Below are 27,606 nucleotides of genomic sequence, written 5' to 3' on the forward strand. Positions count from 1 at the left end.
AGTACTTGGCCATGTGGAAGGTGGTTATTTTGGGAGAAAGCTGCTGTAAGCTGTGATAGAAAAACTGGAGACAGAAAAACCGGATACAGAAAACCAAAAGGGAAAGAGTTCTGGGATAGAGGGATGGCATGGGCAGAAACACAGTTGTCTGCTGACCTAAGACAAGTTGTTGGACTCAGTGCTGAGTGGATTCTGTGGTGTTCAGTTATGAATTAGAGATATAGCTAGTTTATGACTTGATGTTATTTACAGCAAATGTTATAGAATGCAGGATAAGAACAATATAAATCTTTACAGTGGGTGGTTCTGTGAAATGATGTGTATTGTCTACAGTGAGCTGAGCAACCCCAGTTGCTGTCATCTTCTGATTTTGCATGCGGGCTTTTTAGGTTTGATTGTAAAGCTATGGTACTAGGTCTGTTACACAGATACAAAACTGCAAGGACTTGAAGAGTCTTGTTTACAGTTATTAAGACTTTATTAATTAAAAAAAAAAGAGAAAACATTTAGTTGGTCATCAGTATGAAAGGGTGAAGTTAGATAATCTTCACTTATAAAGTTGAGATGTCAAAAGAGATTTTTACTCCTAAGACACTTGCATTATACTGTTCTTAAAATCTGCTCCTTTACCATCTTTTGCAGACAATATGCTTAGGAACACCCTTGTAGACCTGCCTGTAGGAGCCAGCAAGTTTGCTTTGCCACCATCGCTCTGACCCTGTTAGATCACATGGGAGTTTCCTGGGGGTGGGGACCTACATTTTCCTTCTTTGTAGCAGTAGGTGTCCCAGGGGATCTCTTAGCTTCAAGGCATTCAACCGCTCCATACATCACCATAGACAACACAAGCACAGACAGTAAGATGTATAGCTTGATGTAGACTTGCAGTTTGGTGCTATAAGCATAGGCGATGACAAATCCAAGCGATTCCCAGAGACGGTAATTTGCAAAGGCAGCCTCCTTGTGTTTCTCAAATAAAATCCCGTAGAGTCCTAGAAGGAAAGAGAGACACAGCTTGTGAAGATTAAGTCTGCAGCCATGCAATGCATTTCTGCAATGGGAATAAATAGGCAACAATGAGGAAGATAGACCTTCCTTATAAATGTCAGAGAGGAAAATACAAGCTTTGTCTTATAACATTATTGTACTCTATGAATTTGTATAAGTGAAATAACAACAAAAAAAAAAGACAAAACAGCGAATATCGGAGAAATGCATGTCTCTTGTTTTCACCAGAACTTGGCCTCCGGAAGCCCCCAAGTGAGGCTTGCACAGAATTGCTAATGGTAGCAACGTGTGCTGTTTGTACTTGCCAAGTTAAGAAAAACAAACTGATCCTAAATGCTTCAATCAGAAAGTAAAGGAAAATAGAACACACAGAGCTACAAATGAGCTCAGATTTAATATACAAAAGAGATTTACCCTCAGCAAAAAGCCAATTTTCAAATTTGCCAACCGTGGATGGGTTGGCAAAAAGAGTATCCTTGTTGCATACAGAACCTCTGGGCAACAACTGGAAAACGTGCTTGGCATAAATATTTAGTTAAACCGATCATGATGCCGTTGTATTCACTGGGAAGCTCCCACTGAGTACAGTCAGCTGCATACCCACAGCTAGGACTCAGGGAGGGTTCCCCAGCCTCCAGGTGTGACTGGTCAGGCACACAGGAAAGGGAGAGAGCTTATTTTCCTCTAGGTGTTAAGCTATCATCAGTGGTGATAAAGAAGCGAGCTTTTCCACTGAAACAGCTGTGGTGTGCAGGGAGGGAGGGGGAGTACATAATGAACCTCAACTCTTCTAATCTGCTTCTACATCTAACAACACATCTGTTTGAAATATGCACATTCAGCTAAAAGGCACAAAGGAATATAAAGTTCTCTCAAGATCCAGGTAGGCTTAACTAACCATTCAGTTTTGCTAAGAAGGGGATGGCATCATCTCTATGTAAAAATCCACTGTTTCTCGATTACTATAAGAAGACATTTATTGAATGTTTCAATTCATACATGATGGACCTAGTCAAGAGCACCACAAGATGCACTTAGTTCATTAAGTTGGCTGAGTGTAGGGGAGTAAGAATTATTTGATAATCCTTCATACTTTTGCCTAATAAATGAAAAAGTACAAATTGTTACTATTACTTTGCTAATATGCCTTGTATTATTTTCTGAAAAGGGATTAGTGAGGAGGGTTTAGTAGAAGAAGGTTTCTGATGCCATGACAATTCTGTGTGTGAAGATTCTGACTTTCACTTGGTACCTGTTTTCCCTTGTTATTTTTCATCAAAGCTGTTATTTTGAAGCTGGTCTTTTTCATCAAAACAATGGGAGAGATCAGTGGTGATCTGTTTCAAGGTTCATCTATACGAAGGATTGACTTGGGAGAAAAGCTCTTTTTTCCAGAATGCATACGTGGTATTGGCTAGCAGTTACATAGAAGCACAACGGTGCTTTTGACTTGAAACCTGAACTTTTCATAGAATCATGGGATGGTTTGTGTTGGATTTGTCCTTGATTGGTTGTGCCCTTCTATGTTGTCCCTCCAACAGATATTGGGGTCGTTGAAGTCCCCCATGAGGACCAGGGCTTGCAAACGCGATGCTGTGCCTATCTGTCTGTAAGAGGGCCCCATCTGCTCACTCTGCCTGGCCTAGTGGCTTGTGGCAGACACCCACTATAATGTTAACTGTCCCCTTTAATCCTGACCCGTAGGCTCTTGGTCGACTCCTCATCCACCCACAGGCAGAGCACCGTGCACTCTAGTCGGTCATTGATGTAGAGGGCAACACTTCTTTGTCTCCTCTGCCTGTCCTTCCTAAACAGCCTGTATCCTTCCATTCCAACACTCTGGTCATAAAGTCCATCCCACCATGTCTCTGTGATGATAACAAGATCATACCCCGCAGGCATGTGCATGTCTCTAACATTTTTTTTTTATTCCCTATGCTACCTACATTTGCACAGAGTCATTTAAGTTGGGCTCTCGATAAAGCTGACTTCCTAGCTGAGTGTCTGGAATTCCTTTGTACTGCTCCTTAAGTGCTCTCCTGCTGACTTGTCATCCTTCTCCAGGCTCTGGGCTTCTATCACTGGCATGGACATGAAACTGGTAGAAGTTGGAGGGACTGAGGTTCCCCTCCCCTGGCTACTTTAGTTTAAACCTCTCTTCACCAGCTTGCCTAGCCTTATCGCAAAAGCTGTGAAGTGCCCTGTGGCCCACGCTGCCTGGCTGAAGCTTTAGCAGGACCTGTTGGGTTGGCTGAGTCGCAAGGCTTCTAACTCTGAATTCTTGCAGCTCACTTAATGGAAATTACCCTCCTTGTTTACCAGTGCCTGTTTTCCTACTCCTTTCCTTGATACTAGTAGGTGTGGGTGTATAACAGGACTGCTGGAAATCATTTGAGTCCAGGTTTATAAACTTTCCAGACTGATCTATATCCTTTCTAAAGTTGCACGCCAGCCTGGAAAGAACTTTATTTTACTGTGGTCTGTCTGATAGCTTTGTGCTACAGTACTGTTATGCCTCAAGTGCAGTTATCGCCAGGGTGCAGTAATAGCATCTGTGTTCAGATTAGGTAAGGGAGGGCACTGCACACTCTGAAACGAGGCATCTTTCACTGGAAATAAATGTCAGTATCTACAGAAACTTAGGAAACATTCCTAAAATGAAGTGACTCATCTGCTGTGAGCCTATGTATCCTCCAGGGGGAACTCCAGCATTAACTGTCCACAGCAGGCCAACTCTTTGATTACCATAAAATGTCTTAAGTGTGTGGCACAATGCGTTGTATTTATTCAGTAGTTAAATTACTGAGGACCAAGTAGCAGTCATGGAAGCTTGTCAAGGGAAGGACCAGAAACCCTGTCCCCAAGTGCACCTCAGAGACTTTGGAGCTGAGAATTTCTCATATGATGTATATCTGTATAAAACTGATGAAGGGGAGAAGAGATTTAGTCCTAAATGGACGTGTCAAACTAAAGATTCTGTTGGGGTATGTAGCGTTATGGAATAATGCCACTGCATCTCTCTGTTAACCTTTCATATTGTTACTCCATGTTTCAGTGTGACAAAGCAAACTGTAATTTTATAACTGGATATGTGGAAGAGCTGAAGAAGGTACTGTCGAGAAAAAAAAAAAATCTGCGCAAGCATAAGGAAGATTTCTTTCTTTCCCAGCAGACACAAACGTGAAATTTTCACAAGTATCCTACATGAATCTGGGAATGGAGATGACCTGTTACAATGCTGTATAGAGGTCAGTCTTCTCTCAGCCCTGCAGAGTTCACTTGCCATCAAATAAGCACAAAGCTTTGCCCACTGTCTGTGCTTCATTTGAGGACTAGGAATTGCAGCCACTTCCCAGCTTCCTTCTCTGACACTTATCCTCTGTATTTATCCCTTTTCCTAATGAGGGCATAGTGTGCCTCTTTATCAGGCATGCAGGAACCTTACTGAGGCAATGTTTTTTCTCAGAAGACATCTCAAATATATGTAAATGCCTGAAGAGGATGAAGCCAGGGACTTTTCAGTGGTGTCCAATAACAGGACAATGGGCAAGTGGCACAAACTGAAACACAGGAGGTTCCCTCTAAGAGGGTACATGAGCACTGCCACAGGTTGCCTGGGGAAGGTGTGCAGTTTCCCTCCCTGGAGACAGTCGAAAGATAACTAGACATGGTTCTGGAAAACTGGCTTTGGGTGACCCTGCTTGAGCAGAGCAAGTGGATTAAGTGACTTCCAGAGGTCCCTTCCAACTTCAGCCTTTCACTGATTCTGAAAGAAGCCAAGTGTCTGAGGGCAAGGCTTTCTGGAAAAGACAGAAGCAGGATAAAGGGCAGTTCCCTTATCGTAGTTGGAAACTAAGATATGGCTCTTGAGAATGTTGGAAAGGAGCCTGACAGTCAGGAAGACTGTCACTGAAGAAGCAAGAAATGAATGAACAGCTTTACTTCAGAGAGCAAATCCTCACTGATGTGCTTCCATGAACCTGAATAATGATAACACTGGTTTAAAATTTTACCAAAGGCACAAGACTGTGTGTTGGGATGAGAGAAGATGAGGGGGTGACGCTTGATATATGTATTAGCTCTCCTCTAAGGGATGTGAGCTGGAGCTCCTGCAGGAGCAGAGAAGTCTGTCTCGTCACTTCCTTTTGTGTAGAGGAATAGCTCTACACATGCTGGAAAGGAGATTACTGTCAGTACCAGTCAAAGGACTGTGATGTTTTCCCTTTGGCTCTCTAGAAGGAACATGATAATTTATCTTGTGGGTGAAATCGTCTAAGCCACTGAAGCAACCACAGGGACCAAAGTGAGGGAGGCCAAGACACATAACCTGATTTGGGCTCAGGTGAGCTAGTTCTGTCACATGCATACTCCTATGGCATTTGCCAAATATGAATTTGAGATAGAGGAAAACAGTATTCATGAAACGGGGCAAAATAAGGGAGCAGGGGTGAGAGCATTTAACTGTCTTACTGACACAGGATATGGCATTGATTTAAAAACAGTGAGACTGACAGTGATTAACGGACTTTACTTCAAGTCGTTGCAGACTGTAGCTTCTTGCCCTCTCCAGCACTTTAGAGCCTGTCTTTAGTCTCTATAAGAGAACTTACTCTAGTTTTGATTGAGGGGTAAGTGTAAATAAACTGTTATGGAAGTCAGTTTGTATCAGCTCATTATCTGAACTGTCAGTACATAATAATTGTACTGTGTTGCAAAGCAGAATGTAGAAGATTATTAAAACAGCTGTAGTGCATCAGATAAAAAGTCCAATGTTATACATTCAGTAACTAACTCATAGGATAAGAGTGTAAGGAATAAGGCAATTATACAATGATATTTCCCTCACAATGACCTCTTCACTCTGGCAAACAAAGACATAGGGACTTTCTGAGCTGGAGGTTTCCTCTGGACCAGCAGGCTTTAATAGCCCCCAAGAACATTTTCACCTGAAGTGACTTAATGCCATCTTAAAAACATTTATATTTTTGGCAGTGAATTCCATATTTTGATTTTGCTTTGTGTTAAAAAACGCATTTCTTCTGATTTTGATAAAACCTGCTCCTGATAACTTTATTTGGTACCACTAGTTCTGTTTTTAAGAGAAATAGCAAATTTTTAATCATCTTCTCTATACTATTCATTATCTTACTGACTGCTTTCCTTACTTATCACTTGTCCAGGCTAAGGTGTTCTGGTTTGTTAGTCTTCCTTTAAGTAGAACTCTCCTGTGACTTTGCTCCTTTTTATTGCCTTCTTATGCCTTATCACATTTGATTATGATTTTTGAAATCAGAGCATAATGTATAATCTTGCATAATGTTGTTCTCTGTGGTTTTCTTCATACTTGTTTTTCTAATAACTCTGAACAGCCAATTTGCTGCTTCTTTTGTTGCTGAGCTTTGAGCTGATTTTTTATCCAGACTGCTCTCCTTTGTTGCAAAAGGCAGACTAAATGTGTCATTCTTCTAACTTTTCTAATTTTCTTTGAAATGCTTATACTTCTCCAGAATATTTATTCTGAATATCCATTATCATCTTCTGCAGGGCCCTTCTATCTTCATCTTGGAAAAATATGTTTAATGAGTGTTTTACTTTCTAATTCCCAACTCGTTCTTATTTCTTCTACTTTCCAATGACATAACATATTTCTTTTAGATGCTGTCTTAAAGCCATTATCACTTTTGTTGTTTTATAAATACAAGCATGCAGATTTTTATATGTCAAGAGAATTCATTTCACTGTCACCAGAACTTACCATTAGTTTGTGTCTGCCAAATGGCATCAGATAGGCCCCAAAGAGCAGGGAATACGAAAAACACAGCAAACTGCTTAGGGTCAGGTTTCCACAGCAGTAGTGCTATTATACAGGCAATATTTGCAACTGCAGCTGTTGATTTAGAAAGAAAGAAAAGAAATATAAACATGGTTACAAACAGGACAGATAGTGGTAGGTAACACTTTGAAATTCTTCCCCCAAGTAGAGCACAAGGCAATCTTAAAATCTTCCTGGTTCACTGAAATTTGTGCTGACTGAATTGATATCGCATGAAAAACAGGACAATGCAGTCCTTTGACAGGTTTCGGTTAATAATTCTGAGCAATGTCCTGAGCTGAGAGATCCTGGGAGGTGATATGGCTGTTAGCCCAAAGAACAACAACTGCCACTGAGTGGGAGAAGGAGCTGCTGAAAGACTTGCAGTCACCATGTGAGGCATGTGGGAAGCAGAAAGAAGCACTTGCCTGCTCCCCTTACCTAGGCCTTAAACCTAGGTTTCTTTTAAGGGCCAGAGGAGACAGTTAAAGATATCTAAAGAGCCTGGTGAATCTTTGTCTTTCTTTTTAAAAGCAGAATGTAAATGAGTCACTGATTCCTCCTCCCACAGGCACACCTTTACAGGCTGAGTACAAAGAAACAGAACTGAGAGGTTCAGAACTCTTGGATCACTATAGGGATTTTTATTATAATTATCTGGGATTTTTTTTAGAATCTAAAATGATTTTCTTGGAGTGAGACATACACCTAGGACAGACATGTAATGGAGAATCTCTGAAATAGTGACTGTAGCATAAGGGACTCTAAATTTCTTCTTCCTTGCTTCGTTTTAAAACTTCCTGTGGAGGAAATGCCTAAAATGTCTGGATGCATATTGATTCAGTCAGTGACATTTCTAATAGTATAGTTTACTAGGTAGTGGAAGTAAGGTATCAGTACACTTCAGTGTGAATACCTTAGTGGATATGGGGACACAAATTATGTATTTCTACGCATTTTTCTGCCTCTACTGCTCTGTTACTCGTTGGAACAATGTTCTCTGGAGAGAAAGGTGTTCTTAAATATACAAGTCTCTTCTCATGCCAACCTGAAACTTACTGTCTCAAACAGAGGCTCTTCATTTAATCTAGCCTGACACACTGGCATATGACTCTTTCTTTCTTTTTCTTTCTATAGATCAAGTAGTGAAAAGGACACCAGGCAAACCTTTAAAAAATTTCCCCAAATTCCCAAACTGGTTGCTGAAATTTCTGCGTTCTTCATCCTCTGAAACTCAAATCAACAGTGCAAGGTTCTCCGTTGCTTTCCATGTGGTGAGGAGATTTCACTCCAATGGAGAAATCCTTCTCACCTATAGTGAAGGCTTCAACATCTGTGTTGTAAAATCATTTATAGTTGGTTGTATTAGAGCTGTAGGGCACTTTCTGAGTAGATGGCACTCTCAGAAGCAAGGTGAAATAAACCAACAGCAAAGTGATGTATTAGTGACCTCAATACACTGGTCAACTGTCCTGCCTCTCTTCTCATGAATGAAGTTTGCCTCCAGATTGACCTTGATTTTAATTGATAGTAGACAGTGAGTTCTCCTTTTTGTTGTGCATGCAAAGAAGGGAGCACTGGATGTGATATATTACATGAGGTGATCAGTCCTTCAAATGGCCTTTACATACCTAATGCAAATAGAAGTTTTCTACCCGTGAACTGAGAGATCCTTCCAAAGAGCAGAGAGCAGAGGGAATTTACAGCTGAAAAGCAGATCATCACGTAACCAACGTAATGTATCCCCAGGGCACAGGTCACATAAGTCTGGAAGAAAAGCGACAGTGATGACATGTTTTCTTCAGTGAAAATATGCAGCTAAGGTTCAAGGGTCTTAGTCTGAGTATTTGGTAAATAGCCTGCACAGATAAGATCAAAGCTACAGAGTTTGCTTAAAAGTCCCTGGCATATTGACACAGTTGGCCTTCAGCAGTGATATTCCTGACCCAGTTCCCAATCAGATTCATGCCATGCAAAGAAAGCAGTAACAAGCGGAAGAAATCAGTGTATTGCTCCTTGTGCAAATAAGCAGAAGTGACATTAAGAATTTTCTACCCTTCCCTGTATAACCCAAGAGATGAATATTGATAATCAATCAATTGTTACAGAGCAGTTCCCAAGAAATGAAGGGTACCTCACCTATAAGAGTGTACAGCCAATGGAGGTGGCCATGGAGTGCCCTTTTCAATCCATTCAAACACAGCAGCAAGTGCACTCTTCTGTCTGCTTATATGCAAGGTTTTAAAACTTAACTGTGAAATAAGCAGCTCAGGAAGTTTGCCCCCTTCCTTTGGAGGCATTCTCAATGAGTACCTGGAGTGTGCAGACACCTGCTATGCGTCTAGATTTGTAGAGAAATTGGAGGTGGTTTTGATAATTCCAATCTGTCAGGGTTTGGACCTCTTGCACTAGTGAGGGCTTTCAGCCACCCACATTGACAGTTTGTTCACTTACCATAAAGATTCTCAAAATAAAATATGTAGTATACGTGCTGACTTACACTTATACAAACTCTAGGGAAACCAGAAGGGAGGAAGATATACAGGCTTTGTAGACTTCTGGCTTTTCTCCCACTTTGTTATTTACAAGCTGAAGAGTTTGAACCTGTAGCTCTCTGCTGTGTCCTCCGCTGGTGAGTTAAACTCTCTACAATATTATTTTTAAGGCTGTTCCAAGGGACATATTTACTTCTGGCCCCTCGTATATGAAGATGTCACTCAGAGTTCATTCAAGTAGAAAGAAGCAGTAATTTAGAAAACCACAACTGCCATTGAAAACATCTTAATTTAGCAAGTAAATATAGATCAGATGCAATAGTAAGACACAATGGCACAAAACCCGATCAGATAGAAATAGATTTTCATTGCCATCCACACCTTTGTGTAGTCACCAGAAAGAAATCCCTGTTCAAACCCACTGTACATTGTCAGAGGAATTAGAAGACACTGTCTTTTATCTTTAAGATGCTGGAAAGTTGCTAGGAACGTAGACCAAAAGGATGGTGTTTCTAGTTTTTCTTTCTCAGTCTCTGCTTGGTCAGATTTGATCTGGTCCAGAAATATAACAATCAGCAAGACAGCTAGCACACCACTAGCTGCAAAAACAAAACAAAAAGTTCATGAAAAAATGAGGAATGCTGGAAGAATGATGGGAAATCATTTGCTGCTGTTATTGTTCTGATTTGGTGCTTAGCTCTCTGTGGGATGTTTTGGCAGATGCATCTGTTCCACTGCAGTGTAAAGGCCATTTCTGCATAAACGAGGCCTGATGCACATTCACATCTTATGCATACAGCTGCGTACCTCACAAATCCCCCCAGCTTAACTGTGACTGGCCTGTTGTGACAGCCGCCGGGCCAGCTGCACAACTGCAGAGGGTGATTGCTCACCCTTCCAGGGCAAGTCATCAGGCACAGGGACAGGGAGCTGGCCGGAAAGAGCTCCCTTGGGAGCTATCAAAAGGCTTTAAATCAACACAAGAGAGGAGTATTCACTTTCAGTGCCAAGGTTTTCATGGCTAGGGGGGATCTTCCTTCAAATACATGGAAAGAAAAATAAAAGGCTAGAAGCAGAACTGCTCTCTCACAGTATATATTGTTTTCTTTTTCTTTCTTCTTCCTTTTTTATTTTTTCACTCAGCTTAGAGCAATGCTTTGAGTATAGAATATATGCTGTTTTAAAGATGATAGTGAGCAACTATGAGTGACTTGAAAAAGATGGAAGTTACAGCTTTGAACCTCTAATTTTCTAGCATAAGCAGCATATAAAATAATAGATGGAATAGTTAATCAGAAAATGGGCATGTATGTTTCTGTCTAGCTTTGTTTTTTATGGAGTGAATCAATACAGTTATGTTCATGTTATCAAGAAGATAAATGTTGCAATCAGTTGCTTTGTTACAGATACAGGGCTGTATGATATTTGTTTTTTTACTGATGTTGACTAGAAATTTATCCATGGAAACGAGTTATGTAGTAAAAGGAAAACCAGGCACCTCTTCCCATCCATATCGCCTGTTTAATACTCTTATGTTATTGTGCATGGGCACGTTCCTTTCTGTGAACTTTTATATTGTATATAAATATATTAACAGATTTATAGTAAATTGCTATCAGTTTTTTATTGCTTTTTATTTCTTATTCATGTCTCTTAGAATGAAATTCTACACTGTGTTGTCCAGTGTACTGGTTCTCCACTGTGACTGAGCTGTAAACCTTTTGTGATGTAAGTCACTGTCATTTCTGCAAGGGTGTTTATTAGTGCTTACAGGCTGATTGCAGAATCTACATGAGTGGGAGCAAAGGATCCATATTTACAGGGCAAATATTCTAATGAATATGTCAAATTAATCAAGAGCAATTATAGGAGATAAGTCACTACATGGCTTAATAGCAGTGGGTATCAACATAAATAGAAACATTCACAGTCCTTGAGAAAACAACAAAAGACTTATCCATTTTTGCCTCCATCCGAGCCAGGCAAACTATGTATTCAGCAACTAAATAAGAGACATTTAAAAATGTCTCTGAATTAAGTTAAATATTTAGCTATTTATTTTCCCTCAAGGTAGAAATAGATGTGTCTTTTATTAAGCGCTTAGAAGAAAAATGAAACCCTACTGATGCGGGGTTAGTAGACAACGAGGTTGCATTCATTTTGCATGAGCAAAACCTAAGGGAGTGCTGTATATGTTAGTCATCAAATTTAAATTTAAACTTGTGAGTGAAACCTGCCTTTAGAAGAAAGGCATTGGCTCCAGCACAGTCTGGAAAGGAAAGTGGGGATATGCTTTGCATGTTCCCACCAACTAGGAACAGAACCTGGAGAAGGAGAGAGGGTTTGCTGTGATGCATTTGTCTGATGAGGGCTGAATCTGACCAGATCACATTCTTTCTATCTTAATTCTGTGCATCTGTCTCAACATAGAGAGTATATGTATGTGCAAATACTGCAAAGATATTTTAACAGAGCTAAGGTAACATATCGATTTGCCAGATATTTCCCATTTATCCAGAGAACTTGTTTTGAGCTGGATACTTTTTGAACTTTCCTCAATGAATTAATCTTTGCATATCTATTTTTGTATTGCCAATTTTTATGGCATAAGCCTTCCCTGTCTTTGATTCCTTTCAAGCCTTATGCAAGGAAGGTCTATAGCAGCTGTACTTACTAAAGGGGAGACATGCCAATTCACCTATTGCTTTTCTTTATCTTTGTCTTTCACACCAAAGTATTACAATTCAGGCATTGCAGCTGAGAATTTACTGAAGTTGTAAAAACTCACAAGGGGTCCAAAACCCACACCTAGAATATTGCATGTTCTGAGAGTCATGGTTCAAGTCCACCTTTAATTACAATGCAGTTTTTGTGCAGTTCTAAAACTTTTTTACATGTGATGGGACACCAGCCGGTTTTGATAGGCATCCCCAGATGACAAGAAGTTGGTGAGTTCAAGAACCACTAGCTGAGCTGCTCTTAGCATGTTGGACCTCTGCATCCGTATGTAAATCTGCCCAGTACCATCAGTAACTACTTCAACTAGTTTTAAAACTATGAATTTAAAACTATGTCATGTACAACTGGATAAACTGCTCTAGTCCTCTAATTGAAATGTGGACACGCTTTTGATTCTACTCTTTGGAGCAATACGGACTTTGAGTGAAACAGTAGGGTCACCATACTGGCCTTCAGCTTTATTCCAGGTGAAAAGTGTAAAGAATGTCTTGCTCTGTTAGATAAAAATTGTGCAACTCTGGCACAAAGCATTTAAAGTTATTTAGGAAAGAGTTGTTTACGGCTATCACATATATTACTTCCTTTTAGCAAATTAGATTGAAGGAGGAAGTTCAAAACTTAATCTGCAAAGTCATGCTAGCTTTCAAGTAGTAGGTTCCCCATCAGTGATGTTCATTAAAGACTGTGTGGATTACTTACCAGTGTAGATCCCTAGCAGAGTGTAGATTAAGGACTTGGAGGGTTCTGCTGACCCAGTGCTGTTAGTGGTATCAGCCATGCAGTCATATGCTCCGCAACATGCCAGATTTTCTTCTGAGATTTCCACTAATTCAGTAAGAACCAAAAGAAAGGCAGGTCAGGATAGAGATGAGTGCACACTATATGTAAAATACACGGAGAAGGGAATCCAGGTGTTTGGTCCCATTTCAAATTCTTTCTGATTAGAGGTATTTAACTGCAGAATCCCAGTTTAACACAAAAATTTGGTTTAACAGAAACAGTCGCTTAAGACTGAACACTGAATTGATAGTTATATGGAGACATGGAGTAAAGCCATAGGCTGACATCTGAATTCAAACTCAGTTTGCAGTATTTAAAGTTCCAGTGTGTATTTGTACCTATTCATTGTAATACACCACAAGACAAGTCCCTCAATTAACACCACCATTGAGCTGATGGACCTCAGTTCTTACAGGAAGAGCACATTATCCCTCTCCAGATAATTTCTCCTTAAGAAAACCACCTTGAGACATCTTTTTGTTTTATAAATTCAAATACGATTACCCACAAAAGCAGTCTTCCAAGAAATCAACTTTTCCTGGCTTTATTACTTTATTACTGGCTTTATTACCCTTTGAGAACATACTTTAAACTAGAACAGTTTGGCAGGGTTTGGGCTAAGACCTTTGCTTTGCTTGGTCTCACCAGTGTTGGGCTGGGCACATGTCAAAGTCACACATATGCATGTGCTCACACACCGTGTGTCACTGTAACACCAGTTCCCTTTCTGTAAGGAAAAAATACTGACCCAAAGTGTAAGCCTGAATAAGCTGTGTAGTGGGGAAGGATCATCAAAAAAATCATACAAATATTTCAATGCTTTCAATGCAGAGTTTATCACTGGTCCAAGCGTAATGAAGGGCAATACAATGTACCTTGCCTGGTTCCTTAAACAGGACTTGATCTGTAATTTTTCAATTAGGGTTATTGAGTAACTACTTTAGGTGTGTTTTTCCTCATTGCTTCCAGTCAAAGCTGCTGCAATGTGAATCAGCTGTTTAACTAGCTTCACAAACAACTTTAGGTTCAACATCAGATAAAAAAAACATAAAGAAAGTAATTACCTTATTATGGCCAGTGGCTATAACTACACAGTTTTGAACAGACAGACCCTCAGCAGAATTGCCATATGCAAAAGGTGAATCACACTAGTAAAGTGTGGAAGTCTGTAAAACAAGTTTTTCATCTGTTCATGCATCATCTGAAGATGAAGATGCACATTCAATTAGTGGTATGGAAGCTGCAAGGCAGGGTTTGCTCTGTTCCTCTGGAAATACGGCTGCAATATTGATGAGCGAGAAGGGTTGATTTTTGTGATTTACGTTGATTACTGTCTTCTATTGTAGTATTACCTCATGGTGTAGCTTGCCTTGCTGTGTCTGGATTCAGTGATGCAGGCAATATGTTAAGTGCACAAATGTCTCTGAATTTTATGGATTTCAATTCTACAGATATGTACCATATCTTTCTGACTGCTGAGTAAAATTGTGCATTTTAAGAATATGAAACATATGGGTGGATACCTTTGCTGTACTGTCAGAGGAGAGTAAAAGAAGTGCGTGAATATTCTTACCCCCTCACCCTGTAAGAAACTCCCTCTAGATTAAAGCTGACTCTTCACTGAGAAGGCACAGTTAGGAAACTTATGGTGTGACTGCTTTTTATTTTTTTTTGTGAAGATACACAAAGCCTTTGGCTTTGAGACCTGTTCACAGGACACTTCCCAGGAACACAGCATTTCCTAAAATCCAATGTAACTGATAAAAAATAAATGAAAGAGTTTCTTTGGAATTTAGCAGAATATCCTCAGATGGAAAACTAGGAGGGCATTTACAAGACCAAAACAAAAGTATTTTAAACCTCTCATTAACATGATGTGTGCTGTGAGACAGAAGAAAGTAAAACAGGTCCATGCAGACCCCACAGCTACACCATAGCCTCTGCCCTGCAACTGAAATCAGTATGGACAGTCCTTCCCGCGACATCATGTGGTTCACTAACTAGACTAGAGGTCAGCAGGACTCTGTTTTACTTGATACAGTTATTTAGCATTCTGCTTTGATGGTGTTTCACATATAGTTTCTTGGGGTTAAAGGAAGCATGCGACAACTAATTTGCCATAAACCCAAGGATTCAAAGATTAAAACCTTAAGCCATTTCCCTGACATTTAGTTTTACCTATTTGAATACTCTCCAGAGGACAAACTGTTTAAATGAACCAGGGAAGAGGGGTAACTTCTTGCTCCTCATAGCAGCAGTGTATATAGAAAGCTCTTTGCATGTTCATCGTGTTCTGACTTTGACAGGATAGGGAATGCACGGGAGACTGCACTGATAATACACTGTAGCACTTTGAATCTCTAAGGTGGCATCCAAGTATTAATTTATCTTCACAACTGCCCTTTTAAAGCTTACACCAATTACAAGCATGGGAAATGAGGGCAGTGCTGTTGAGTGATTTATTTGAGCTACATCGGCATCTGCTCTCTGAGCCTGAAATACAGTAGAGGAGCCCTGGTATGCAGACTCCTGCCAACAACTACTTCTATTTCTTCTTGACAGTTCTACAGTTCTGTAGAGCACTCATTTTCAGCAAGCACCGGCATCAGCTTGACTAACCTTGAATGTTTAACAGCAAATAATTCCAATACTACAAGTGTTGCGAACAGGCTGCTTCAGTATTTTGCCTTTTGTTTTAAACCACTTTATATAGAAAGATGTGAAAGACTGTCACTTCCAGCAGCCTATCTATGCTTTACAACACAGGGGTGGAATTCATAAGGAATTCAATAGACATCTATTTGTGAGCTAGTTGTCTAAACTCTCTTTACAGCAGATGAAGAGCTGATAGAAAATAGACACTTGTAGAGAACAATTTAGCCCATCTATTTCAGGCATCTACCTTCAGATGAACTATTACATCTGAAAGGCCTATTTCCACTGACTATGAAGGTGATTAAGGTTGATCAGTTCAGCTACAAAAATATACCTTTTAACTTTCTAGAACTAGCTGCTGTTTATAGAAAGAAACACCCAGGTTCTTACATGTATTTTACCTGTGTTTGAAGCTTGGCTAAATATCAAGGATGAAATGAGATTTCCCCAGATGCCAGAGGACTGAAATATCAGAAAGAAGATACCAAAGTATTGGTTGATAATGTCCTTCCCATTTTTTCCTGCTTTCTCAGCATATGAATTGCCAGCAATGGTGAGGTAAGTGCATTTGGCAGACCAGAGTGGCGCTCCTCCTAAGCCCAGGATCACAGAGGTAGGGATTAGTGTGTACCTGCCAAAGAACACTTTATTTAGCATAGTTATCATCCATTAGCATAATAATCATTTGCCCAGAGATCCAGAGGCAAAAAATAGACATCAAAGAAATAGATTTATCCTTTGTATGTTTCAACAAATCTGCTGTATGGAGCCAAGAAAGGGCCAGCCTTGTGAAGTATAGGATGTGCAAGCATTCCCAGCCGTGTCCAGGGACTAGGTCTAGGCTAGGCTGGCTGGGCCTGTGCTTATGTGCTCTCATCCTCTTGTAACTGAGAATTAAATTGCACCTGTGCTTTAGAAGATGGATCACAGCAACTTTCCTCTGCAGATCTGCGTCTGCTGTCACTGCAGAGCAGAGGTAAATTGTTCATCCACCTCTGAAAGGGCAAGGCAGCAGGAGCTGGTCTCTTCCTGCAGTCCTTGGTTCCCATCACAACCGGCTGGAAGGCAGCCTTCCCTTAAACCTTTTTGAAACCAGTCCTGAAAGCAATTTGGATTTTAAATGAAACTGCTCTTATTTTTCTTTTCTCTCTTTTGATTTTTTTTTTAAAGGGGAAATCGCTGCTACACAGGAGTTAGCTTTAGGTAGGTGGAAGGATACATTCATTTTGTCTTTTTGTAAATTTTCACCTCCCTGCTTCACCTACTACTGGGCTTATTTATCCCTGCTTCTTGCAGGTAACACCTTTTGCATCCAACTTTCAAATCTGAAACAGAGAGGTAGAGTAGGAATTGAGAAGAAGAAAAAAAAAGAAAGAAGTAAAGAAGAAAGAGTCGCCCTTACTGATTTTGTTCAAACACAACAGACAGCATTGAAGTATTTAAATTGTACCAGCTAGCGTAGAAGTTCCCTAGGGAGAATGCAATGTAGCAGCACATAGAGCCTGCGATGGTCCACTTGCAGCCCAGCTTCTTGATGAGGATTGGAGGGAGGAACATGGATGATAAGATGAGTGCAGCATAGAGAACACTTAGGGAAGCAACTCCCAAGCCTTCTTCTGAGTTGAGACTGCTCTGCATGGACAAATTTATCACAAGCATATGTTACTATGGTGTAGAGAGAGTGACTTCAGGCAGAAACAGATAGACACGGAACCTGGTGATGAGTATTACTGTCTCCTTTCCCTAAAGTAATCTGATCATGGCTTTAGGTTATTCCTCACAATTATATCCCATTTATGAAAATATGATACAGAACCAGGTGTGTATTGCTTAGATTCAAAGCTTTGGTAAGTCAGACATTAGATTATTTAATGTAATTCATTCAAGTTTCTCTTTGAAAGCAAGCTGAATGAAGGACAACCTCTTTTCCTGGCCTTCGCATTTTGTCTCAGGCAGGAATATCCTCAGATTTACATTGCAAAGAATGAATTAGCAGCTGTGGAAAATTCTTTGCTTCAAAACTACAGGTCTGATAATTTCTAAATTCTTCAGAGGCCAAGGTCTAAATATCCTAGTAGGTTCGCATCCAGCCTTTGTAGTTGGGAGTAATTGATTCACATTTTCACAAGAGAGGAATAAGATTTTACTGTTCTGACCAGGTGTTATACTTTTATGCTCTAAGTAGATCTCTCATCTTGATACTGTGAAAGTTGTAATAAGAAGATCAAACACTGCTTATCCACATTTTCCTGTTAGCTTTCATTAAAAGTTCATGTAATCTGGGACCATTTTGGAAGGGCGGAATGGATGCAGATGGGGGCGGCACTGGCGAGCGCTAGAGAAGAGCAAGGCTGCTGATAGCTGCACTAAACATTTCCAAGCCATGTGGTGGCTGCATATTCTGGGCTGGCAGGACCATGGTAGCAGCCCTGTGGCTCCCTGAGTCAAGAAGTATGTATCAGGACAATGAGGTGAGAGGGTTCTCTGTCAAGCAGTGTCAATGTATTTGGGAATTGGAGTGGTTGTTTCATAAAAAGACAAAGAGGCTTCCTAATCACTGAGGTCATATTTCTAAAACACTACGTTCCTCGTTTTGTCAGCTACAGTTCCCAAAAGTTAGGAGCCAGGACTCCAAAATCATATGATTAGCTTTATTATTACTGGTTGGTTTGGAGTTGGATGTTGGATTTTTTTGGGGGGGAGGAGCGGGGGAATTTTTAAATAAATTATGCATATTTTTCATGTTTCTCCTGCAGGCTACAGTACAATAAAATAATCTACTTTTGATTGTGTCTCAGCAAGTCCTCTTTAACCGCTAAGACAAAATGGAGAGAGAAGAGGGCTACTTTGTGAACCAGCACCACTCCCTCCTGCAGCATGAAGGGAGGCTTTATGTTCCAGTACATGTTCTGAGCATGTACTGTTTCAGATGGTGGGGCTGACTCATGGCTTCTTGGGTTTATCATTCCCTTCCTCATAGTCTGCCTAGCTTGTAACATCTCCATCCATTTTTAGAGCCGCTTTTGGAGAACTTCCCTGAATGTGGAATTTGACAGCGTCAGCAAACAGAAGGTGCTTGAGAATAGGAAAAGAGAGAGAGATACAGAGCTAGCAGGGACCTTTTGCTGAAATGAGGTCGACCCCTTGTTATTGCAAACAAGTGTACCATGATCTATATCAAGCTCCACCTTTAAAGCATACAGTTGGAAAGTCCTTCCAGAACTCAAATAGTCAGGGTCATCTTTTAATATCCTGCCTGAACTTCCTCATGGATGGATATATCCATTTATTTGTCATTAGACCGGCAGGATCATCTAGTCTGAAAAGTTCCTCTTTGTGTTTATTTACTCTAAACTATTCATAGACAGCAACAGTAATCCTCAGTCTTTTAGAGTGGCTATACTAAACAAGCCAGCTCTGATGGTATCCTAAGAGTTCAAGACATCTAGAACCTATCTCTGCTGTTGTGTTTTAAGATGTTAATGCAAATAAAAGCCAAAGATGCCTTTGATTTAAAGTAATTTTTACTTTTATGTTACATTGTGATGCCAAGAATTACTGTCTTATTTTATATTTATATTATTTAATGGACAGGACATATATTTTTATTGTTTAATATTGCTGTATAATAATAAAAACATAGCAATTTAGAAATATTCAGAACAAATCCTTTTCAGAAATGGAGTTTGTTTTCCACTTTACTTTATACTCTTCTGAGAAAAATCTCAGAGAATTTTAGTTTTCTTTCAAACAGCTTTTGTGAACATAAAGGAGCAGTGTGACACAAGTATTCAAACTATTTAAGAAGTACTGGAATAAAATATTTGGTAAATGCTATGGATCTGGGTGAGGAATACTAACCTGCACCATACTGGTATCCTATCCTACCTCATAAAAAATATTGCATGTACCTTCCTTACAGAAACCAGCGAAAGACTGATGGTTTTCACACAACCAGCTGGCCTGATGCCCTCACAGGCCAGCTGTCCTGCCAACCAATAGGAGGTGCTCCACTTACCTGTAGACTCTGGAGTCCTCCGTAAGCAGTGAAGAGAAGTAAAAATCCGAAAGAAATGATCAAAACATTCTTAAGATTTCTTTCCATGTTGATTCATACAAGACAAAAGAGCAGCCGGTGTGCAGAGCTGATCCAAATATTCCAGGGGATGCTTTAACTTGGAGAAAAACTGCTTATGTTTTGTTGGTGAAGGTCACTTCTCACTGCATTCATAGAGGAAAGAGTTGTTAATTATTTGAGAGTTGGCCAGTGAACTTTACTTTTTCTGATACTGAAAACTCTTTACGGAGTTGTTACTCATTCACCTGTTCTGGCTGAAGCAATAATGAGTGCTCCCAAAGGACATCAGTCAGGTTTTATTAGATAGATATATAAGTCAATTGCAACACTTGGACCAATTTTAATATTGCAGTCATACATTATATGGCTGTCCCGTATCACCAGCGCAGAAGGAAAAAATTACAGGCAATGAAATGTCTGGCATAAAGATACACTAATCCATGAAGGACAAAGAATAATAGATTGTTCTGATACTCTATTAGGCCTGTTGCTTAATTAATATTACAAAAGCATACCAGGAAATGTGGTTGTTTGTGATATAGTATTGTTTGCATACACCAGCTCTGTAGCTGGGCACCATATGGAAACAAGGTTGATGGCTGCTTGGCAGGCAGGAGAGTCTTCATCCATGGTGAACACCATGGTTTTGTCATTTCAAATTTACCAAGTCATGTATCTGAAAATAATTTTCCTCCATCTTTCCCATCAATTCAGAGGCCAAGAAGAAACAAGAGTTGAGCAGGTAAATGAAAAACCAACTTTGCCTCCCATCCTCTGACCTCTGGCAAAAAAACAGCATATATGGGATGTATTTTGCCATGCCAGTGCTGCCTGGCTCAAGGGATGAAAAGTTGACCCCTAGTCAGCCAATGCTGCCATGTTTGCCCCTGTTTATCCCTATTTTCTGAGCCTGCCTTTGTGAAACTGCATTGCCTGTTTGTTCGTGACACATTGGCCATCCTGTAAGCCCTGATTGAGCTTTGGAATATTCCCCTTCTGAGCACACAAAGCCCTCTCTGCCTCTAAGCCAGGCAGGGTGAACAGATTATCTGCAGACCTCTTCCTGCAGCTGAAGCAGAGGAGGGATTTGAACTTGAGAGCAAAGTGGAATCCAAAAAAGTCCGTACCATAATGTTAACTTACTCAATTGGAGGTGCTCTATGGGGTGTCCATGGTGGGAATGCACAGCTAAGACTTGGCCTGTTTCCCACTAGATGGCGCAATTTTTCTTTCCACAGGGACATTCGAGGGTGAGGGGAGGAAGTTTTACTACATTAATTCATTTACTACCTTAAAGGGGTCACAGCTAGTTTCTATTTTGGAGAAATTACAGTATGTGCCTTTTCATTTTTTTCTTTTGTCTTATAATCTTTGTGAACGAAACAATGAAGAAAACGAAATCTTTTAATTCTCTGTTGTTAATGGTACTTCTATATTACAAGTCTAGATAGTGAAATACTGGCCTTTATTTTACAGATGACTGTGCTCAGCATAAAAATACTTTGAATTAGCTCACAACGCCACCTTTGTTTTGCACTGTTTGTAATCCTCTGTAGGCTCACAAACCACAGTGGTGGCGCTTTTTCCGATCTTTTTAGGTAATGAACCCCTGCAATTTTCAGGTGAAAAAAATTCAGAAGAAATTTACACCTGGTGATAACATGTTTGTTTCTGTCTTGGACCTCTTAGAAAAAGTCTGCAAAATTCTAGGGGTCTGAGACCACAGATTTAAAACCACTAGAAAAATGAACGAGGAAAATGTAAAATAATGCTTATCCTAAACAAAAGCATAATTGCCACCTGCTCTGGCAGAGGCAAGAACCAGGGATAGTGCAACGCACACTCAGTTAAAAAAGCCTTTATTTTGTGCTCTTTCTTGATCTTGGCAGTAATAACAACACAGCTTTAAGAAAGTCAGCATTAATTGGATGCTATTTTTAAAGTGCACTGATGGATAGGTATGTGATCAGCAGCTCTGCTCTGGAGGAATTCTTAACTACTAACTCAGTCATGTCCTCTCAACAGCAGCAATGTTGGAGAGCATATGGGGGGATGGTGTTTGTGGTTTTTTTGTGGAGGCTTTTTTTTTCTTTCCTTTTGACTGATCAAAGACATTTTGGGCTGTTCCATATCCCTTGCTCAGGGCTTTGGGTTATCCAGCTGTCTGGTCCTGAGCTCCTCCTTAGGAATGTGCAAGTCTTTATGGAGGAGATCTGATAAGGCCGAGGATCTCTTCCTTTGGTACCAGGCAGCGGGTGGCTCCGGCAGGCCTGCTGTGTATCACCCCTGATGCCTCTTTAAATTTTTCTGCCAGTTTAACTAAGATTAAGTGATCCTCAGGAGCTGCATTTTGGGCTTAGCTTTTACACAGGAGATTGCAGTCACCAAACTGAAATGTCTTGCAGAACAGAATCACAGAAATAGAGATAGAAGAGGCTGTGGTTACATTTGTGACTCTATCCCACAGCCAATTACATTTGTTTTCCTGTGTTTATTTTCTCAGTGTAAATGAGGGCAGCCTTTGCTTAAAAGATTATAGCACCAGAGGGTAATCTTTGGGATTTTTTGTGCTTCGTAATTACCACTTTCCTATGTACTATTTGCCTGTTAAATCTACTGTTCAGGCAGTTATTTTAACACCAACAACAAAACAAAAAAAAAACAACACCCAGAATAGTCACCACGGGATTTTCTGTTTTAGGAGGCTTTTAATTGATTAGCTTTTTGGGGGTACACAGTATTCCTTGAGTGTCTCTGTAGAATGGATGAGTATTTTTATATGCCAGCTGGCCAATGGTTTGGCCAGCCATATAGTATGGGCAAGTGTTGCAAGAGTCATTCTCAGATCTAGCCCTACCTGGCACCGGTCTCTGAGGAGCTGACACTGAGTAGGAGTTGCAGAGGGCATTCAAATGTAAAGATGCACCTACATGTGCATCCAGATGTAAAGATGGGGAGAGGAGACAGTGGTAACTGAGTCTGTGTATTCCCATTTGGAGAAATGAAGCTGATTGCTGCCCTTTTGGCATGGTGAGGGCAGTGTAGCTGCACTAGAGGGGAACATTGGGACTAAGCCTGTTGTCCTGAGCTGTAATAGTATTGCAAAGCCCTTAGTATACTGGTTTGCGCTTGGGATCTTAATTGTTGCAAAGACAGCAGATTGCACGGTCCTTCTCAGTAAGCTACAGAGAACTACCAGGCTCACAGTCCCAGCCGGTTGAACCCATGCTGCTGCTATTTATTCACGGAATCATAGAATCATAAAATGACCTGAGTTGGAAGAGACCCACAGGGGTCATCTAGTCCAACTCCCATCCCTGCACAGGACAACCCCAAAGTTCACACCGTGTGACTGAGAGCATTTTCCAAATGCCTATTAAATATTATCAGGCTTGGAACCATGACTACTTGCCTGGGGAGCCTGTTCCAGTGCTCTACCACCCTCTGTGTGAAGAACCTTTTCCTAATATCCAGCCTGAACCTCCCATGGCACATCTTCCTGGCATTCCATCTAGTCCTGTCATTGGTCACCAGAGGGAAGAGATCAGCGCCTGTTCCTCCTCCTTCCCTTGTGAGAAAGCAGTAAACTGCTATGAGGTCCCCCTTCCATCTCCTCCAGGCTGAACAGACCAAGTGACTTTAGCCGCTCTCATACAACTTCCCCTCTAAACCCTTCACCAACTTTGTGACACTCCTCTGAACACTCTTCAGTAGCTTGATATCCTTTTCATACTGTGGCACCCAAAAACTACACACAGTATTAGAGGTGCAGACGCACCAGTGTGGAGTAGAGTGGGACAGTTACCTCCCTTGACTGGCTAGCATTGCAATGCTTGAGGACGGGATTGGCCGTCTTGGCTGACAAGGTGCACTGTTGGCTCATGGTCAGCTTGCCACCCACCAGAACCCCCAGATCCCTTTCTGTAGGGCTGCTCTCCAGCCTCTTGCTCCCCAGTCTGTATGCATATCCAAGGTTGCCATCTCCCACCTGCAAAATCTGGCACTTGCCCTTGTCAAACTTCATGCGATTGGTGACTGCCTAGCTCTCCAGCTTGCCTAGATCCCTCTGCAGGGCCTATTTGCCCTCAACAGTGCCAATCCATCCTGTTGGACATATGAGCCCTGAATTTTCTTTCCAGAAACTACAGTGGGGCATTCAAGAGCCTCCTGTGACTAGGCTACAATCCTAAATGCTAACGTTCTGGGTCACAGAACAGATGTCATTGGCTGTAGCAGTGTAAATGTCCAGAGGAAATAAATTACTTCTCCAGAGAGTGGTGTAAAACATAAGGCTGATGCATTGAGCAACATTAAATGATATAGATATGAAAAATCTTTCACAGTTTGCAGATGGCATAGGAAAGCATGGCTGATTCCTGGGGAAGCCCAGGTATGTCTACCCTCTACTGCATCCACTCTTTTTTTTTCCAAAGTCCTCTACTCCCAGGAAATTAGCCTGTCCTGATGTAGCTGCAGTGTTCCCACTTGCCAGACCAATGTCTGACTTCTCAATTTCTTTTTAGCTCCCTCAGAAAAAAAAAGGGGCTAATTGAAATTGAGGGCTGCTTATCCAGGCTGCTTTCCTGTCTTGATCTGAAAGCCTGTCATGTTGCTCTGTTTTTCCCTTTCTCATTCTCCATTGATGGTGTCCTGCTGATTTTGGAGTTGAGGCAGAAATGGCTAAATCTGGCTCACATGCCTTGTGAAGCCCAGCTATTCTTGACAGGGGGATTGTGATTTTAGGAGTTTACCTTACTGAGGGTTAAGTTCATCCATCTTCTCAGGGCTGTGTTTAAATCTGCAGGGGCCACACTACATCTGGCTTCTCTCGTGTTTGTGAGATTGTGCCAATGCCATACTGGTGAGTACTGGCTGAGAACTGAAGGGACCAGGGTGCAGTGTACCTGTGGCTGATGGACTTAGAAAACTGTTACATGCTGATGGAGGATCAAAACTCAGAAGTGAGAACTGTAATACTGAGCTGAACAGAATAAGCAGTCAAAAGTATTTCTCATGGGGAGGCGGTGAGAAGGGAGTTGCCAGTCAGTGAACTCAGTTTACCTACAAAGTCAGAGGAAAACAGTTTTTGTTGCGCCAAGGGCTCCAGCAGCATGAGTTGCTCCTGTGTACCTCTAAAGGTTTAGACATGTCCCTCTTCTTCAGCATTTCAACTCTCATTTCCACGTTTCCCGATTTCCTTTCTCTCTTTCAAATACTGCTTTTTTTCCTGCCACGCACTGTATCCACTGATATTGTCCTTTCATCTGTTCCCAAGAGCCCTCTACGTTCATGGCTGCATAGACATCACTATGCCACTCCTGTCTGAGTCCTACCTGCTGACATCCTCTGTCTTTCTCTGGAGGCACCAAACTGTCTGTCTCAATCTTCCTTTACGTGCTTAATGTGGGCTGTCCTTCCTTACTGCTTTGCTGTTCTCTAGCCATCACCCATCTTCATCTCTCTGCTTCTCCCTCCTCACTTCGTCTCCTAAGTGCTGACAGACTTTTTGCTTCTTAAGGTACTCATCTGAAAACTGTTGGTTGTATTTCCATCTTACAGGTCATTGTACCATTTTTAGCCTCACAAGCTGTAAGGTCCCTCTTGCTCCTCTTTCAACACTGCTTTTAATATCTCATGAAGCCCTCTTCCAGCTCCACTGTCCCTTAAGGAAGAGAAGGATACATGCCTTGCCTTCTCGAGTGGGAACCAGCTCATGATGTAAGGGGGAACAAATGGAAAAAGAGCAGGAAGCTTGCAGGTCATAGGCTTGAATGAAGTTGAGACTTTTCTATCAATAGGACCATGTAGGAGACTTTCCACGAAGAACACTTGTCTGCTCTTCTGAATCCAGCTGTCCAAATAACCAATATTGTCTCAATAGTAAAGGGAGGACTCAATTTAGCATAGGATGGTGTGATGCCAGTCCAGGGTCACTCATAAATTTTTATGAGCCAGAGAAACAGCACCTTTAAATGCTGGACTTCTTATGTTCTTAGATATTACTCACTTCCTGAGATTTTCATCTCTCTTGACTGCAGCTTTCAATGCATAAACACATCTATGTGGATGTTCACAGATACTAATTCTATCCTAGAGAGAGATTCAAACTTTTTTGAAGGTAATGAAGGTAATATGTCCTGCAGAGGACAGATAAGGAGATCAGCCTCTGCAGCCTGACAGCTGCCTGTAAACAATCCCTCGTTTCTCCACCAAAGTTGTCAGGTATTCCCCCTTCTATAAAAAAAGTGCTTTCATCTGGTTGATACTCAGCCTATTCACATTTTACTTTCTTAAAACTGTGGCCTGAGCACAAGTATTATACATTTGCCGTGCCCTGCATTTTGGATGTTTTGGAATAGCTGGGGTAAATCCGTTTCTAATCCCAAACCAGCACTGTGACTCAGTTGATAGAACTTAACACCCCGCTAAGATAAACACAGCACTGTGTGATCTGTGCCATACAATAGACTTTGTATGGCAGTGGCTCTAAAGTCTTAACAGCCATTTACTCGAACCTACTTGACAGCACACTAGTTGTTTACATGAGCATGCAGAAATTCCTTGCACACACCCATGCAGACTTGGAGGCCGGGACTCTGTCAGCAACCCAAACCACGTACTTTCTCCTTTCCTTTTAGGTTCTGAGGTGGCTGCTCCTGTTATTAATGTCCACTATCAAGCAAACTCAAAAAAGGTCCTATAATGCTCAGCCTAGAAGCCCCTACTTTTGAAAAGCTGTCACAAAGACTTGTGACCAATTTATCTCCTTGTGGAAGTAAAAAGGGAAGGAGAATGAGGCTTGATCATGAGGCTTGATCCCAGAGAACATAGTTGCTTAAAGACACATTAGTGTACACATCCCAGGATGTGGAGTTTTTTTATTCTCCAGTGCCTTCCACCTTTCCTTTGTCCCTTGGTTGCACGCATGGCTGGAGACTGGCATAAAAGGAACCTAATCTACCAGCTAGTTACCACCCACTTGCCATCAGTGTAAATATCTATGACAGATAAAAGAAAACAGTAATATGAATCTCTTTCTCTTTAAGCTTTGCTGCCCCTCACTTGTGCTTTCTGTTGATGAATATACTATATAACTTTGTATAGGAGCAGGATCTAACAAGCTGCAGAAGTACAAGCTGGGGCTCTTCAGAATGAAACATAAAAAACACCTATTCTGTACAGGCTAGTGTGCAGTATGGCATGAGAGGAAGGGGTTGTCATAGCAAAAAAAACCCCTCCATATATTGGAATTAATCACAATAGGCAATTTTGTTGTTTTTTGCTTTCCTGCAGTATATTTTGACCATAAAACTTCTTCCCTGTCCTAGCAGATACCGCTGCAGATTACCTGTTTTACCTGGCCTTTTCTGTGACACACAATAGGGGAAGCTCCATGACCTTCCCCTAGGGTGACAGAGAGTCTCCCCCAGGGCCTGAGCAAAGAATCCTTCCCATGCCCCAGTATTGGTAAATCATGCCATCCAGGACACTGTTTCTCTACCAGTCATCCCTGACACTTTTCCTCCTGTTTGCAGTCCTCCCACATATGTGCCTCCAACTGCAAGCCCATTAGCCTATGTCTCCTAGCATTCAATCGAGTCAAATTACCTTTGAGAGCTATGAGAGACCTCCCTGGAAATAGGTACCCGAGTCCAGCTGGGAATGACTTGGCAGTTGCTGCTCCAAAGAAGCTTCACGTTTCCTGTCAGTTTTAGGGAGATAACAAGCCCTCTGTATATTTCTAATCTTGCATCGATCTTTACGGAAACTGCCGCAATAGGCTCGTGAGGGTTGTGAAACTCCTATCCTGTCCTAGTTTGAAAAATTCTCTTTGTTTTACAGTCTTATTTGAGCCTTGAACTTAGCAAACAGTATGTAGGAAGTCGGTATATATACAGCTCCACCTCTTGCTTATCATCTAAAATAACAGTAATTGCTACTTCACTTGCATTCTTGCTTGCATATTCATTTCTCATTAACTGTTACTATTTCACTAAAGTGCTCCTAACTCCAGAGAAGTGCTGACATTTCTGATCATA

At 41.1% G+C, this 27,606-nt stretch overlaps 1 protein-coding gene across 2 annotated transcripts; it reads right to left on the reverse strand.

The window, feature by feature from the left end:
• Positions 1 to 454: 454 nt before the first annotated feature.
• Positions 455 to 27,334, reverse strand: UNC93A (unc-93 homolog A). Of its 2 annotated transcripts, none has more exons than XM_054063679.1 (9): positions 27,176 to 27,334; positions 19,508 to 19,710; positions 16,940 to 17,121; positions 15,891 to 16,120; positions 12,754 to 12,879; positions 9,697 to 9,914; positions 8,452 to 8,587; positions 6,764 to 6,895; positions 455 to 992 (listed from the first exon to the last, which is right to left on the reverse strand). In XM_054063679.1, exons 2-9 carry the CDS (start codon positions 19,592 to 19,594, stop codon positions 727 to 729), a joined length of 1,377 nt encoding a protein of 458 aa, XP_053919654.1. In that variant the 5' UTR covers positions 19,595 to 19,710; positions 27,176 to 27,334; the 3' UTR covers positions 455 to 726. The 2 variants fall into 2 exon arrangements, with proteins under 2 accessions (XP_053919654.1, XP_009556043.1); XM_009557748.2 differs by lacking the exon at positions 27,176 to 27,334 and adding an exon at positions 19,813 to 19,860.
• Between the last annotated feature and the right edge of the window lie 272 nt (positions 27,335 to 27,606).

The sequence above is a fragment of the Cuculus canorus genome, chromosome 3 (genome assembly GCF_017976375.1).
Source record: "Cuculus canorus isolate bCucCan1 chromosome 3, bCucCan1.pri, whole genome shotgun sequence".
NCBI classification, from domain to species: domain Eukaryota; kingdom Metazoa; phylum Chordata; class Aves; order Cuculiformes; family Cuculidae; genus Cuculus; species Cuculus canorus.

Bases quoted from the DNA above. Each gene is read 5' to 3' on its own strand.
- UNC93A (XM_054063679.1), bottom strand. From the start codon at position 19,594: ATGGAAAGAAATCTTAAGAATGTTTTGATCATTTCTTTCGGATTTTTA. The intron at 17,122-19,507 runs GTAAGTGGAGCA...TTGTCCATGCAG, and splicing joins GAGGACTCCAGAGTCTACAG to AGCAGTCTCAACTCAGAAGA. The intron at 9,915-12,753 runs GTAAGTAATCCA...TTGTTTTTGCAG, and splicing joins TCTGCTAGGGATCTACACTG to CTAGTGGTGTGCTAGCTGTC.